This window comes from Sinohyriopsis cumingii, chromosome 4 (assembly GCF_028554795.1).
Source record: "Sinohyriopsis cumingii isolate HCF-2022 chromosome 4, ASM2855479v2, whole genome shotgun sequence".
Classification (NCBI taxonomy): domain Eukaryota; kingdom Metazoa; phylum Mollusca; class Bivalvia; order Unionida; family Unionidae; genus Sinohyriopsis; species Sinohyriopsis cumingii.
Window position 1 is genome coordinate 16879402 of NC_142964.1, and position 15825 is coordinate 16895226.

The following is a 15825-nucleotide window of genomic DNA, read 5'->3' on the forward strand; positions in this document are numbered from 1 at the left end:
GTTATTTCTTTTGATTATTATTCATTATCTTAATCTTGTTAAACTACCGACTTGTAATTACTTAGGCTTTTCGCTGTGATTATAGCCATGAAAAGGATTAATTTAAAGGCAATGAAAGGCACACGTTCATGTTTACACAGTTAATTTTTATTGATAAAGAGATTACATGAACACCCTTACTAGACAGGCATTTTTGTTACTTGCCTCCGTTCCCCCTACCCAGAATGTTAAAAGAAACAAATTAAAACGTAATATGTTGAATATATACATTAAAAAATGCACACAAATTATAAGTCTTTAAGTGGGTGGTATTATAGAAAGGTAGACAGATGTAGCTCTACAATGACACTAAATAATCTGGACATTTTAGTTGCACTACAAAATACAGAGGGAAAAACCTAATATTTTGGACTCGATTTTTTCCACCCAAAATTTTCTTGTTTTTGGAATCTGATTTTGTGTTTACAATTTATACTTTTTGGCCTCAGATCTAAGGAAGACTGGTCTGAACTGCACACAGACAGGTGAACCTTTGCAAAAAGTAGGATGAGATGGGCATTTGGAATAAAGAGTGGTCTCAAGACGAAAATGATGGGTCCGTTAAGCAAACCCACCCACCCCAAGAAAAAACAACTTTTACCCTTCTGCTCATGCATGTTGCACCGTTACCATCTTACCGTTTTAATTTCAACTAGGTGTTTTGTATATCGCTGGTCGATATGAGACTTTTTATAATTTTTAAAAGATTATACATATAACATTTTGTTTGGCGCTAAATAGCCTAACAGTGCTGATGCGCCGTTAAAAATAAAATCAGTCAATCTGCTCATGCACGAGCAAAGTAGCCACAAAAAAAATGACGTCTCTAACACAACTAATCATTAGGTTAACAAGAAATCTCTTTGGAAGTTGATGTATTATGATGTATTCAGAAGTAGCCCCCAAATTATGTTTCCTACCTGCATTTCAGGTAGAAACGACAAAAACCTCCATGGGTTAATGAGTTAAATAATGTTTAAATGTGGTTTTGTTACATCATAGAAATTGTATATTTTATATAATTACATTGTTATGGCATCAATTAAGTTGCTTTTCTTTGAAAAGATCATTAGGTTCTTATTGACATCTTTCAGTTGTAGACTTGGCTGTTAGGTTTGGAGTACTTGATAACAAGCAAGCTTCTTGGCTGGAGAAGACTACATTCTTAGACCACTTCAGGCACAAGCACAATTTGACAATGAAGCAACATGCAGAAACAGCGAGTTGCCATCTTCCCTCAGGAAAACCATGATTTGATAATCTGACTCAAGTGGCCGTTGCATGTTTGGATGCTGAAAGCAGTCTGGATGCTGAAAAGAGCATTCTCCATGCTAGGAGATATTCAGCAAGATCTTAGGGGAAATTTGAACATCAGCACCATCCAATCCCTAATAAGTACAAAGATGAGCACAAATGACACTATATTATTTTTACAACATCTAATGAAATACTGAAAGTAGAAAAGACTGCATGTAATTATGTCTAAATTGTACTGTTCAATGATTTAAAAAACCATTAATGGGGGGGTGTCTCTGGGGCAATGATTATATGCACATATCTGTGGTGATATTATCTGACAATTCTAAGTGTACCATGTTTTGTTTGTAAGTATATTAAATGCTTCAGAGAAAACAGATGGTTCTTGTGTTTTATTCATATTTGAATTTCCAGTCATTTGCTGTAGCATGATATGAAAATATAGTTTATTCTCATTTTTATGACATTTTTTGGGTATTACATGCACTGCCCTCCTCCCCCCGTTATCTCGAAACACGTTTTGAGTCGTGTAAAACAACCCAACACTGCCAGAGAATATGGCATATATGAAGTAGTAGAAGAAGATATTCAGTCTTTCAACATGACAGTAAAGAAAGTTTACTGTTTTCTACCATGAGACTTGTTTTCCAAGCCTTGGGCTGGGGAACATAAAATTTCTGTCTGGTTTGGAGAGACTGTCTGGGGTGTCCTCGGACAAAGATTTCCTCTTGCTCCCCGACTTAAGCCATTGTCAGGCAACTTTTCAAAGGTTTTATAAGGGCCAGGAGTTCGTTAGGAAGCATAGGGGGTGGTCTATTCCCCACCCTCACCACCACTTCAGTGTTTAAACCTCTGGTCTCTGATTCTAGATACAGGTTTACACTCCTGCCTGGCCCCTTAAACCTCCCGCTTTACCTACTGGAGCATCACAAGTGAGTATTTCCTCAGGGACCTGTGCCTGCCTTCCAGTCAAGAAACTGCATGCCTTTTGAGTTGAAGGCTAGATCACTGGTCACCATAGCCTCCCATGCAGATAATTGTTTAATATTTTTCATCAGCCATCTTCAGCCACCTGAAGGAGGACTGTCAACAGCTGCACTTCAGTTTTAGTGCTTGATGCATGCAGTGGTCAAGACATTCATGGGCATGCCATTAGCATTAGCGCATCTCCATTTCTGCAGGAGTGATGTTTTTTTTTGAGAACTGTAAGAACTTTCTGTGGGCTTCCCTTCTGGTTGAGATCTTCTTTGGAGGTCTCATTCCTAGGACCTTGGAGACCAACAATACCAGATTTTTGCATCTGCTCCAGGTCTGTTGAAATAGACTTGTGCCATCAGCTATACTGTTCAAAGCCATGTTACCCTAGTCCAAAAAGCAACCAAAATTCAGACTTCCTCCTAGGCAGTCATGTTTATGCAGGGCTTGGAGTCCAAGGGAGGAAGATTCTGGGCTTTTCTCTCTTTTCCTAAGGAAGGGGGATAGGGCAGCCAGAGGGACTAGCTCTTTCTCCAGCAGTGTGTCATTCTTGCTTTGATTCCCATATGAGCCAGACTACCTGCCTTTTCAGAGGTTTGGTCAAGCATAATCAGCAATGTTTGGGTCCTCTCAATCATAAATGGAGGATACCAACTTCAGTTCAGGGTCCTGAGTGGCTGAATAATCTAAAGCACTCACCCTTACCGATCACTCCCATCTCGCCTCTTTCTGCATGGACCACTCTGGTGGCCTAGTGGTTAGAGCATCCGCCTCAGATGTGGGAGGTCATGGGTTTGATCCCCGGCCGAGTCATACCAATGACTTACAGAAATGGTACTAACAGCTGCTTCGCTTGGCGCTCAGCATCAAGAGGTTAGTGTTAGGACTGGTCTGCCTGGTGTCAGGATAATGCGACTGGGTGGGACATCATGCTACATGTCTGCGGTATGATTCCCCAGTGCTAGACATCATTATAAACTGCCACATTGCAGACATCATAGTGATATGACTGAAAAATTGTTACAGGAACTTTAAAAATTGAAATCACACACACTTTCTGCAGGGGTTTGAGTCTCAGGCTAGGCCAATGTGGGCATGTGAGAAAGCTTGCCAGCAGGTTCCAGTGAGTTGGTGGTCTATACTCGAATTCATGGAATTCTCACATTCATGTACAGCACTTAATGGATTGTACTACAGAATGTAAATTGTCAATATACAGTGTGTATTTAAGATTAGTTTTGTCTTCATTTAATGAAATGCACATATTTTTGCACCTGCTTTTATTACCGACACACACACTTATCTTCAGCTGACTTGGTTGGATATAAATTGGTTGAGTTAATAACACAGTCAGGTTCTATGGACCTAAACCATCATGTTATAGTGGGGTCACACTATAGTTTATTATCTGCTGAAAACTGGTATTAAACCCAGAACAACAACCGGCTTCAGTTTCAGAAGCTTCCTTTTTTATTAAGGACTCCCATGTGGTTCATCAATTGAATCTGGTGTAATTAAAGGAAAAAGTGCATTATTTTCTGCAGAATGGTGCAGTAGAGAGAGATTTCAATGGTCAGTGTCCAGTTTTTCACTCTGTGATTCCCCCCAAACATTTCCTCCATTGACCTTAAAAACAATTTTCTGCAGGAGGATCCCATCCCTGATGGAGACCACAGCCTTGGTGCTGAATATCATAAGGCCTGGCAACTAGATGGTCTCTGTCAACCATCAGGATGTGAACTTTCATATCTCTACCTCTCCTCCTCATGGGAAGTACATGTACCTCTGGTTTTCCAATATTGTGCTCTGCCATTTGGCCTAGACTCCTTAGCTTTTATGAGAGTCATGGGAATAGTTGATGTCCAGTTAAGGTCATGAGGGATTCCTACTCTGAGGAACCCTGTCCTCCAGTATTGTGATTGGTTGGTCTATAACAGTCACTTAGAGTACCTCATCTTGCTGTTGGTCCATAGTGACCAGTTTGGGCCTTTTACCCAGCCTAGTGAAATCAGAACTGGTTCAATCTCAAGATTGATGGGAACAAATTTCCTCATGAATAAAGGATTAGTTCATGTTCTTCTCAGTAAAGAGTAGCCCTTGTTGTCCATGGTGGACATTATTCTGCTAGGCACATTGCGCTTGTGCCCTCCAGTTTTTTCTCCTGGCAAAATGAAAACTATGCTGGGATCTTCCGTTCTGGTGAACAGTTGTGATCAGTTTTGGGATAGAGTTCCCATGGACACCCCAGACCTCACTCCTGTCTATTTACAGAGCCTCAGATTCCAGGTTGGGCACTTGTAAGGAGCGAGAAGGGTTCATTCATCATGGTTCATGGTTGCATGAAGTATCTGCCCTTTATATCAACAGATTGGAAGTGAGGGCATCATTCTTGGCCCATCATGAGTGCATCAGCAAAATAAGTCTCTGCATGATTGTCTTCCTTGACAACACATTGGTGGTAGTTTATCTCAGGCAACTAGGAGGCATATATGTCCCTTCTTTCTGCATGGAGGTTTTGAACCTCCCTTTTTGGGCAACCTCCTTATGACTTTGCTACATTCCTTGCAAAAAAGAATATATCTGTGGACAGTCTTTGCAGGAGGGTCAAGATAATCCTTCTAGAATGGTCTCTTTAGTAATCTGTAGCAGATTCAATGTTCAGACTTTGAGGGAGACACTAGGTAACTTGTTTACAACCAAGGTAAACAATGAGCTTCCATTATTTTTAATTTCACATCACAGACCAGAGAGTCAGCACAGTGGACACATTTAGTCTGAAGTGAGATCATCTATATGCCTATGCCTTCAGGAATAATATCCCACAAGGTCTTAAAGAAGCAAGGATCTCTACTGCTGAGTTTATTTTGATATCTTCACAGTGGCCCCAATGATCATGGTTTAGTTATCCCTTTACCTTCTGTTAGAGCAGTACAGGATAAATGCCTCAGAAAAGGGACTTTGTCTTGCAGCACAGGGGCTTTCTTCTACCCAACAGCTTAGAGATTCTCAACCTTCTCGCTTGCCTCATGTCAAACGATCTACCAGCAAAGACACATTTTTATGCAGAGATGCCAGGTGCATTGATCAGGCCAGGAGATGAACTGTGTTCAAGTCAATGATGCCAAATGGAGAATCGTTTGTGATTGTTGCTATAGGAAACATGTTAATCCTAGATATCACTGTATGAATGCATTGGTGGATTATATTCTCATCCTTTGTGAAAGAGAGACAATGCTTGGTTTCTACAATCAAGGGCTATAGGGCAGCCCTTTCCAGCAGACTAAACATTATCATAAGGCTTGGCCATTAATTCAGATTCTCATATTATCAACCTGATCAGGAATTTTGAGCTGTGGAGACCGGTGTCTGCTTTCTTATCTCTTGTCACTTGTATTAACCTGCTACCCCTTTGAAATTGTGGGTGAAGCTTCTTTTGAGAATTCAACCCCCAGGCCTATTTTCTTGCCTTCTTTAACATTTGCAAGACGAAGTAGCAAGTTTCATGTGCTATGCATAAATTCAGGTTGTGTGCTGTTCAGTGGCAGTTTCTTTACCTCATGGGCCTGGCTAACTCAGTTGTATTTAGAGGATGTGATGAAAGTCATGTTTTGGTAATATCACACTGCCTTCTACTCCATCTACCTTTGTTCCTTAGCACACCAAAGCAAGGGCAATTTTTTTTAGGGTCCATTGACATGGCACAAAAAGAGGCCCAAGTGGATACCATCGTACAGTAGTGGACACTTCTTCCATTATTTGAATATTTTCTCTTTTTCCCTACCCAGGTCCCTGGGTGACCATTTGGTCTAAAGCATGTGTCCAAAATGAGTCCTGAGCTCAGGAGGCAGATGGCTTTATTAATTAATCACTGTGATAACTGTAAAATAAAGTCATCATCTTGGTCTAGCAAACACGATTTTATGATAGAAGAGCATACAGAGGGAGATAAATCATTTATGTAGATTATCTCCTATTCTCACTGAAATGGAATACTCTATGTGATATGAAGTGTTTACATATGTATGTATGCAGTTGTCTTTCTTGTTCCTTTTCCAGTAAATTAAACTGAATTGACATGATTTGTTATAGAAGCAGTTAACATTGCTAGCATGCTAGTTTCTTGTTTCTGGTTTATTCAATAGCAAATTGTTCCCCACAACGACCTCATTTTTGGATGTGGTTGGTTTGGTCTTCATGCCTGTAATTGGAGTACACATAATAGTTCCATGATACATTTCATGAACCAGTCCAAGTGATTTTGATGCATTACATATTTAGAACAGTCATTGCCATATATGGAGTTTTACTGTCAATGTTGCCTCAATTGTTTTTAAAGGAAAATATTGACTATCTTTCATATTTTCAGAGTTAAAATGCATGTAATGTGAATAGATATATATTATTTCAGGTGAGACTTGTCACCAACAGAGTGAATACAGACTGCCCTAGTTTTAGAAACAAAAAGAAAAATTGACACCAGAAATGAAACCAGAGTTCAATAGTTTTGTTAAAGAATACTAAAAAAAATATATAATGCAGCTGTTCATGATTGGTTTGAAGGAATATAATGTGAATATTTTACTTACCTAGATCACTTCTGACCAGCATTCTGTACCTGCTGGGCATGTTGTGGATACACAGTTGTGACAATAAAGATAGTATTTGTCTGGACAAAATATTCAGGAAAATTTAAAACTTTAATTAGAGCACCAGTTTTCTGACAGAGTGGAAAGTAATTAATTTTTATTGTCTGGATAATTGTGTCAATAATGGTATTTGTGCCTGTGATCATGTGTTTTACACATCAACAAATAAACTTGGTGCATACCTGAATGCATGTAGTTGAGTAATCTATTTACACTTTGATCTTGTGATCAAAACTGTTGTCAATGGTATGTGATGCTGCTTACCCATGATATAGCATTTTCTGTGAAACCAAACTTTATCCTTTGAAAATTGTATTGTTTGATCAGATGTATATTTTCAATTCATATTGCATTTTTTTGGCTAAATAATGTAATTTTAAAACATTGAATTTATGCATATGGTGCAAATTGTTCCCATGTCTAACCATTGGAGCAGCAGACATCCTGTTAGGCAAGCTTAGAACAATAGCTGTCATTACATGTATGTAATGGATTGCATGATGCTTGGGACAAGATTGGCTATTAGTGCAATGGAATTTCAGATCAACAACAGTTGAATCATGGCTGTTGGTAAAAAAAGATCTTGGTAATTCATGAATTTTTGTCTCATCGTTGCAATGCCAAGTTAGCTTATGGTATAGTCCTATGTCTAGTGTGTGATGTCTGTTGTGAATGATGGGTGGTTCATCAATATTACTTTCAACTTTGACAAAAAATCAAAGCACCAGTTGTTTTTTTTTAAATTGAGGGCTTTATTGTATGATGTTCTTTAAAATGTACACATATTGACAACATTTTTCAGCGCACAATAGGCTACACATGGTGGCCAGTAAATTTGGCAGAGGAAGAACCCAGGATAACCATGGGAAAATACACTGACCCGTGGTAAGATAAATGTATTCATTCTCTCGTATACCCAATTAGTTGAGCCATGACTTGAATCCTCACAAACAGAGGTGAGATGTCAGTGATCTGTAAAGGTGAATTTGTTACACCACTTGGCCAACCAGGGCACCAACAAATTTGTACAAATGATGCTGATTCAGTAGTACACCAATTTCATTCTCGAAGTAACTAGAATTCTGTTGTAATACTTTTTGTAAGGTATTGAATTTTTCATCTTATTAATTTAAAGGAGTTACAATTACTCACATCACAAGACATTTTATTTTTGCACCATATATATTGCTTGTAAAGCTCTTAATTAAATGATTTGTTAGTTCTCTTGCTTGATTGTAATGAGTGTTGGCATTAACCTGAAAGCACGTTAGTAGGTCTAATAAGTATATACATCTAAGTACAGTATATACAGGTTAAATAGAAGTAATACATATACAGTGTACATGCATATCTGTAATTAGTTTTCTGATGCCTTGTTTATCCTTTGAGGAAAGTGCTGCATTAGTGCACATTTACATGTACATGTAGTTACCTGTAGGTCAGATGTGTTCAGTTTCCCAAGGGGACAGCCAGATAGCGATTTTTAAAGCCACACTATATGATGAATATGACCAGATAAAAACAGGTCATATATTGCACATGCATGATGTAGGTAATGAAATAATTTGTGCATCAAAACAGTGTCTGTTGCTACTGAGCAAGGCATTTTTATATTAACTAGACAATGACATTTACTGTAAATAATGTGGCCTGGATGATTGTCTTAGGGTGATATTTTGGGTTACACTGTTTACCATGACACCCAATCAACAGTACAGTACTATATTTCATCATGGATTTAATTTCATGGATAGATTAAACTACTTAATCCGTCACAGATATTTTTCATTGTTACTTTTTTATTATTTTGTATGTACCTCTCTGCATGTTTGTACAGTCATACAATATTGCAGAGTAAAATGCAGACCTTGTATTTCACCAGAATCCGTAAAGTAGGTGGGGCTGATATACTTTTCGTGGTGAGAAGATAGAAAGTCAAGGCAGTATTCAGAATATGATCAGATTTGTCAAAACTTCTGTATGACCTCTTGGCACCAATAGTATCTGAAATCAGATGACATCTCCCTAGCTTAATATGCCTTGTTAGCCTGGACAACTAAAGACAGTTGTTCTGTTGGTCAAGTGTAGTTCTAAATTTTACATTGTAATAAAACATAATAAAAAAACATAAGAATTTAGACACCATTTTTCCTTCATCCTCCTCTCTGAGACAAGTAACTCTTTTTTTAATGATCAGTTCATGAAATTTGGTGCACACAAATATGGATTTTTTTATGCAGTGCACAAAATTTGAAACTCACAAAAATAGTCTTTCATGGTATTATCAGGTAATTTTTCCTCTAATTAAGTATTCAGTTGTATCAGTATAACTTTAGACTTCCTTTAAATGCACTATAGCTCATTGTTGAAAATCTAATAAGCCAGCCGACTTGAAGCCTTTTGTTAGCCAGGTTACTATCTCTTTTCAATCAAGAATCCATTAAAAAACACAAAAAAACACTAATAGCTGGGGACAGAGATTCTTTAGGACTGCTTTGTTCCACAGTGTATGATGGAAGGTTTAGGAGTAACACGATAAAAGAAATGAATGATTGTAATGGAGGTAATGTTCCTTGATCATGTTGGTTGGTGTGATTGTCTTTTTAAACAGAACTTTGAACACTTTATAGGCTATATCTTGCCAAAGAAATGGGAGCTATATGCCTTTCCTAAGGAAATGCTAAGACAGCTGCCCTAAGCAGGCATCAAACCCATGATTCTAGATGTAATATAATACTGGTTTTCTGTTTTCAGTTGATGTGTTTGGAATTGTTGTGGACTTGATTGTTGGATTACCTGACTGCCTCTAACACTATGCAACTCTGCCCTGGTTATGCAGTGAGGTGATAGCTGCTTGGTGAAGCCAACATGTTGACACTTTGATCTTTGCTGGACCTTGCATTAATTTTTGGCCAATGACCAATCATTGATCAGAACCAACAAGAGCCAGTTCACTGCCATGGACCAACAGAGAAAACAAAAGAAAGAGGAATTGATGCGCCAGACAGGGATGGAAGAGGCTGATGTACAGAATCTGCTAGAGAGTGAGTAACTTAGAGTTTTGAGTAAGTTTGGGTTAAAACTAAAGGTATTGGCATTCTTAGTAATTGCTTATTCAGTCAAAACTAATTCAAATATACAAGTATGGGCTCTCCCTGAATTGAGTCCCAGTTGATCACAGGTTAAGTTACATGCTAAAGTTGAGTACTTATTACCCAATTACATGTACTACTGAATCTGATGAGGTTGTGTCCATCATGATGAAATATGACCATATCAAAGCAAGATTTGCATACTTCTTGCTCATAGGCAACCAGAACTCAGGATCAAAACAAGCTCTGTATACTTCTTGCTCATGAGACCACTCCAGTGGTCTACTGGTTAGAGCGTCTGCCTCAGATTCAGGAGGTTGTGGGTTCAATCTCCTGCTGAGTCATACCAAATACTTATAAAAATGGTACTAACAGATGCCTCGCTTGGCGCTCAGCATTAAGAGGTTAGTGTTAGGACTGGTCGGCCTGGTGTCAGGATAATGTGACTGGGTGGGACATCATGCTACATGTCTGCGGCATGATGCCCCAGTGCTAGACATCATTATAAACTGCCACACTGCAGACATAGTATCGATTTGACTGAAAAATTGTTAAAGCTGTGTTAAAAATCCAAATCACACACATACACTCTTGCTCATGGGCAACCAGAATCCAGGATCAAAACACGCTTTGAATACTTCTTGCTCATGAGCAATCATAACCCAGGATCAAAACACGCTTTGCATACTTCTTGCTCATGAGCAATCAGAACCCAGGATCAAAACACGCTTTGCATACTTCTTGCTCATGAGCAACCAGAAGTCAGCATGAGTTATTTTCTGTTCCCTGTTTCTTAGTCACCCATAGTTGGTTTTAGGAAATGTATGCCTTATATGTTCAAGTCAGTTGTTCATATATAACATACAGCCATTAAAGTTGATTTCTTTATGCACTCTTGTAGTCATGGTGACCTTTTTATGTTACACTGACCAGGTAAATTTTGATGTTTTGCTCACTTGTTCGGACAATGGTGCTTGTGCTTTCATGAAATGTAATAGGTACATACATTGACAAGAGTACTAAACTACCATACAAAATGCATGACACAGTAACCTATTTTTGCACTCTTGTGATCATGTACACTTTTTACTTTAAAGTCACTTTCTTGGATACTGCTGTTGTATAGCCATGAAACTGGATCTGTGGAAGCATCCTGAGTACTTCACCACCATACCAAAATTATGTCATTGTGACTTAATTTGCACATGATTTGATTATAGTGGTATGATCTGTTTACAGTCAATAATTAATATTTACAAACTTCATTTTTATCATAGGATCAGCCTTTAGTTCTTTCCTTTTGAAAGGCCAGTGAAGCCATATAAAGGGAAATAACTCAAATTCCTGAGTGGAAATGTTTAGAATGAAAGTGGTAGAGAGGAAAAAAAAAGAAAAAGACATACAACATTTACCATTGGAACCTGACAGGTTCAAAATATCATGGGACCAAGTCTCAATTTTTATTTTTTTTAAAAATGTATTGGGGTTTTCAAAATTTCACACATGAGATGCAGTCACATTCCCATAGTTAAACTGTAATGTATATATTGGTTGCTGAATGATTGTAACCCTTGGCCTTTTTTTGCCATTGGCCTACCTCATGACTGATATCTGGTAGCTATCCGGCAATGAGTAAGTTTTGATTTGTGAGGTTCATTTCAGGATAAAAACGAAATCAGGGCACTAAAATTTGTTTGTTTTAACAGTTGAGGGTTTAAGTTTAATAAATAATTTTTTATTGAAATTAAAGAAGGAATAATTCTGGACCAGAAAAATATCTTGGTTTAGTGATTTTTTATTAACGAGAGGTTTCACTTTAGTTTTAGGGATATTCATATTTTACTTGTGATCATAGGAAAGGAACACAACTGTCACAATTTATATAACATGAACCCTACTACAAGCCATCAATATTCTTATTACTTTGATTTGTGTTATCTGCCTGTCCGATGTTCTGCATATTATGTTATGGCATTTTCCATAAAGTTGGGCATTGTATGTTATGGCATTGGCCGTTAAGCTACACCCTGTCCTAAGATTAACCTCATTGTTAAGTACTACTGCATAAATTTCAAAATTTTTACTTGGCTTTGGTGTTTTTTTCATTTAGATTAGAAATTGACCAACATTGTTTAAATTAAGCTCATGTTTTGTCTAAAAAGGTTGAAAATTGTGTTTACAGATGGAAAAACTTTGTTGTACATAGGGCTTTACTTATCAAATAATGAGTTTGTCAACATAATTTGGTCATGTGACAAATCAACATTGTAATCTAGGAGATGAATGGTGTGAGTGGATGTTAATGCTTTCACACTAATTTTTGATTATAAAAGACAATCTTCTGAGGTATTAGAAAAAAGTCTGGTTTGGAAGAAAATCCAGTGTGCCCCCATCCCCATCTATCAAAATAAATGACTTTTCTCTTTGCAGACATTTTATAGTTGTCAATAAAATATTAAGCTCTTGGAAAGTTTCTGTCACTTCACAAGTTCATGCAGGACAGATTATAAATGAATAATATATGATATTGTACATGTTATGTCTCACTTTCTTTCAAGCTTCTCAAATTCTTAGCCTTTTTCACAAACATTTTCATATGAGGAGTTCTTTGGAATGAAAAGTTGTGCTATATTGAACTTAGGATAATTACCTTGAAAAAGAAATCTTCAGAAAAGTAGCATGTTTGCATGCTCTTTCCTTTTATCCATTATTAACTCAATACCTGCATGCATAGAAAGCTGATGAAAATTCCACTGGTGGTTAAGATGCACATGCTCAAAGCACCCAAAACTTTACATCAGTGTCACATGGATTGTAATCTTGAAGATGGCACCAAAACAGAGGTACATCATGCAACCTCCAGGCTTTAAGTAACGAGGGTACCACATGGCACATTATATGCCCATCTTGTCCATTCCTTCCAAGTGCTATGACCTTAGAGCTACAGTAGTGCCAGCGGCATGATAAGGTGTAGAACTAGATACAATTTCATCCAGATATTTAAGTGGTTTAAAAGTGACATCCTAGATAAGGATTTTTGACCTTTTCCTATTGGGCATAGTCAATGGTAAGACTATGAATAGATATGACACTATTAAGTCCACACAATAAAGTTGCATGAAAATATTTTCATTGGTTCAAATTTTAATCCAGCACATGGATACAGATCTCTTATTTATATATATTCTCTGGCTGTGACCTTAACCCTAAGGCTGAAGTCATGGCTTTGGTGTCTCTAATTGTGATATATAACTGGTTCAGGTTTCATTAAAATATCTTCAGTAGTTATGCCCCAGAAAATGTACTAAATTTTTTTTATAAAAAACTTACATTTTCCTGTGCCTTACTGTGAACTTAACCCAGTGACAGGGTTGCATGTATGTGGACACAGTCTAGTCATGATATATACATACCGGTAGGCAGAAATTCATAAAATCTCTCCAGCTGTCGCAAAATTATTGGCTGGACAAACAAATGTTAACAAAAGAAAGATGGATATGGCGTTGACCATGAGAAATGGTTTGTATTGATATGCAACACTCTCTGCATCATATACCGTGAAACTCCTCAAAACCAAACCCTTAAGACCAAATTTTTGTTTAGTCCCAAAATTTTCCTTCTTTAATATTATTTTTTCCCCAGTAAACAGGAACCCTGCAATTCTAAACACTGGAACAATTTTCAATCCCAAATTTCAATTTTACACTTAAAAACACCCCATAAAGCCAAAACTCAGTTGAAACTTTTAAGTATATTTTAGCTACTAAATTCCAGACACATGCAGGAACAGATTAATTATGGCTAGCATGTTCTTCAGTAGGTCTGATCTGTGAGACAAAGACCTGGAAACTGTCCCAAGGGTATGCATGGTTAAAACAACACTTGTCGCATGCTCTGACACATTATTGGTGACAATAGGCTAATCTGAAGTCTTGCACCATACAAAAGAATCTACTTTTAAGGTTAATTACATGTATTAGTAATTAAAATGCTTATAGGTATGCCAGTTGAGAAAGACCATATTCATCTACTAATTATCTAATTAAGATTGATGCTATTCATTTAGACACAGGATCAATAGAACATTATTTGCTTGATTTGTTTTCTTTAAGTTAAAAGTCAGTGCTTTAGCAGCAGAGAGGGTGAACAGACCACTTAGGGGAACGGTCACCCTTGTGTTTTACCAAAAAAAATAGTGACCACTCATAGAGGTCAATTACCACGTCTACGATTATTGTTTGTCCCAAACAGAACCGTAGACGCCCCTCTCTGCTGCTATCAATATTGGGAATCATCATCTGAATCATGGAAATCTTCATCTGTTTCATCTTCATCTGAATCTTCGGAATTTGTTCTATGTTTCAAGTAATATTCAAGTTCTGATGGTGGTTTTTCTATTTTGGGATTTATGTTCTTTCTGTGTTTATAATATATCATCAAACTTCTGTATCGATCTCCACCGCAATTTTTACAAATCTGATATAATCCTCTAACGCCGTTGTTACATCCAACACATCTTCGTGGACCAGCATGAGGATTTTTCTTTATAAGATAATTATGTTTCTTGCAATATTCTCCACGGCACCTTTTGTTGCATTTATCTGTTGTTCCTTGACGCAGCCACGCACAGTTGTTCATTATATTAATGATATCTATTTAATTAAATTTAATTTTATCATCACCCCTGTTACCCAAATATTTTATCAATACCCACACGATATCTTGTTCTTGGATCATGTAAATTTATTGTTATAAATCCATGCGGGGTAGCTTGCGCTCGTGAGAAGAAATTTTTGAATTTAATTATATCCATGTCACCACCACACCAAGTTTGATGAATATTTCGCAATGTGTGTGTGTCTACGCCATTAAACACAACTAAAATGTTGCAGTTGTCTCTGATCACTTTTGGTATTTGTGTATATCGTTGAGTAACATAGATCACGTCTGTATTTTTATGTCTCCCTCGGGAAAATATTCTGGCTGGATTTGATTGTTTATCTAGCATCACATCGTCGTATACAACTAAATTATTAATAAATCCGTCTATGGAATCTACGGATGGTGCTTCATCAATATCGGTTATAAACTCTATAACATCATTATCCTCATCCAGTAATCGCGCGTTTTCATTGAAATCTTTAAGTACATCATAACATCGTTGATCATCAACGGATGGTGCTACTAAATACAACTTATCCCATTTCAACCATCTCATTATCAGATTAAGTAATAATTGCGTCTTACCCGATCCAGATGGTCCTATGATAATCATTCTGATGGAGTTCGGTAGCGCAGGATGATGCTTAACTGGCTCTCGCTGCCGAGTTGCTGAGAAATCAATTATATCCATATATATTATAACATGAATTTATATTGTTTACGCTGTAAAGTTAAAACTCCAACTATTGATTTAGCTACGGTTACAACAAAAAATAAAAAAATAGCGTACGGTGGAAAATGTTCTGTATGCTGTAGAAAGAAATTTTCGTTTTTACCTAATAAGCGCGGTGGTGATATTGCTAATTTGATGTCAAAGTTTCCAGGTGCTCCATGGGCTAAATACAGTGGGGAAAAACATCTACCAGGATATAATTATTGCGGTCCTGGTACTCGACTTGATATCAGGCTCGATAATCAAGATCAACCAAAACCAGGCGAGGAACCAATAAACGCTATTGATCGAGCTTGTCATGCTCATGATGTAGCTTATAAAAGTCAAAATCTACAAGATAGGCATATTGCAGATGTAAAATTAATTCATTCATTAAATTCTATAAAAAATAAAAATATTAGAGAATCATTAGCTAATTGGT

At 37.2% G+C, this 15825-nt stretch overlaps 1 protein-coding gene across 2 annotated transcripts in view; it reads left to right on the plus strand.

The window, feature by feature from the left end:
* LOC149800687 (uncharacterized) overlaps positions 1-15825 on the plus strand; it is a 121397-nt gene that overhangs the window by 27375 nt on the left and 78197 nt on the right. For both annotated transcript variants that reach the window (XM_089954721.1, XM_089954722.1), the window contains exon 2: positions 9672-9961. In XM_089954721.1, the coding sequence (XP_089810847.1) occupies positions 9877-9961 (85 nt within the window). In that variant the 5' untranslated portion in view covers positions 9672-9876. The remainder of the gene's footprint in view (positions 1-9671; positions 9962-15825) is intronic.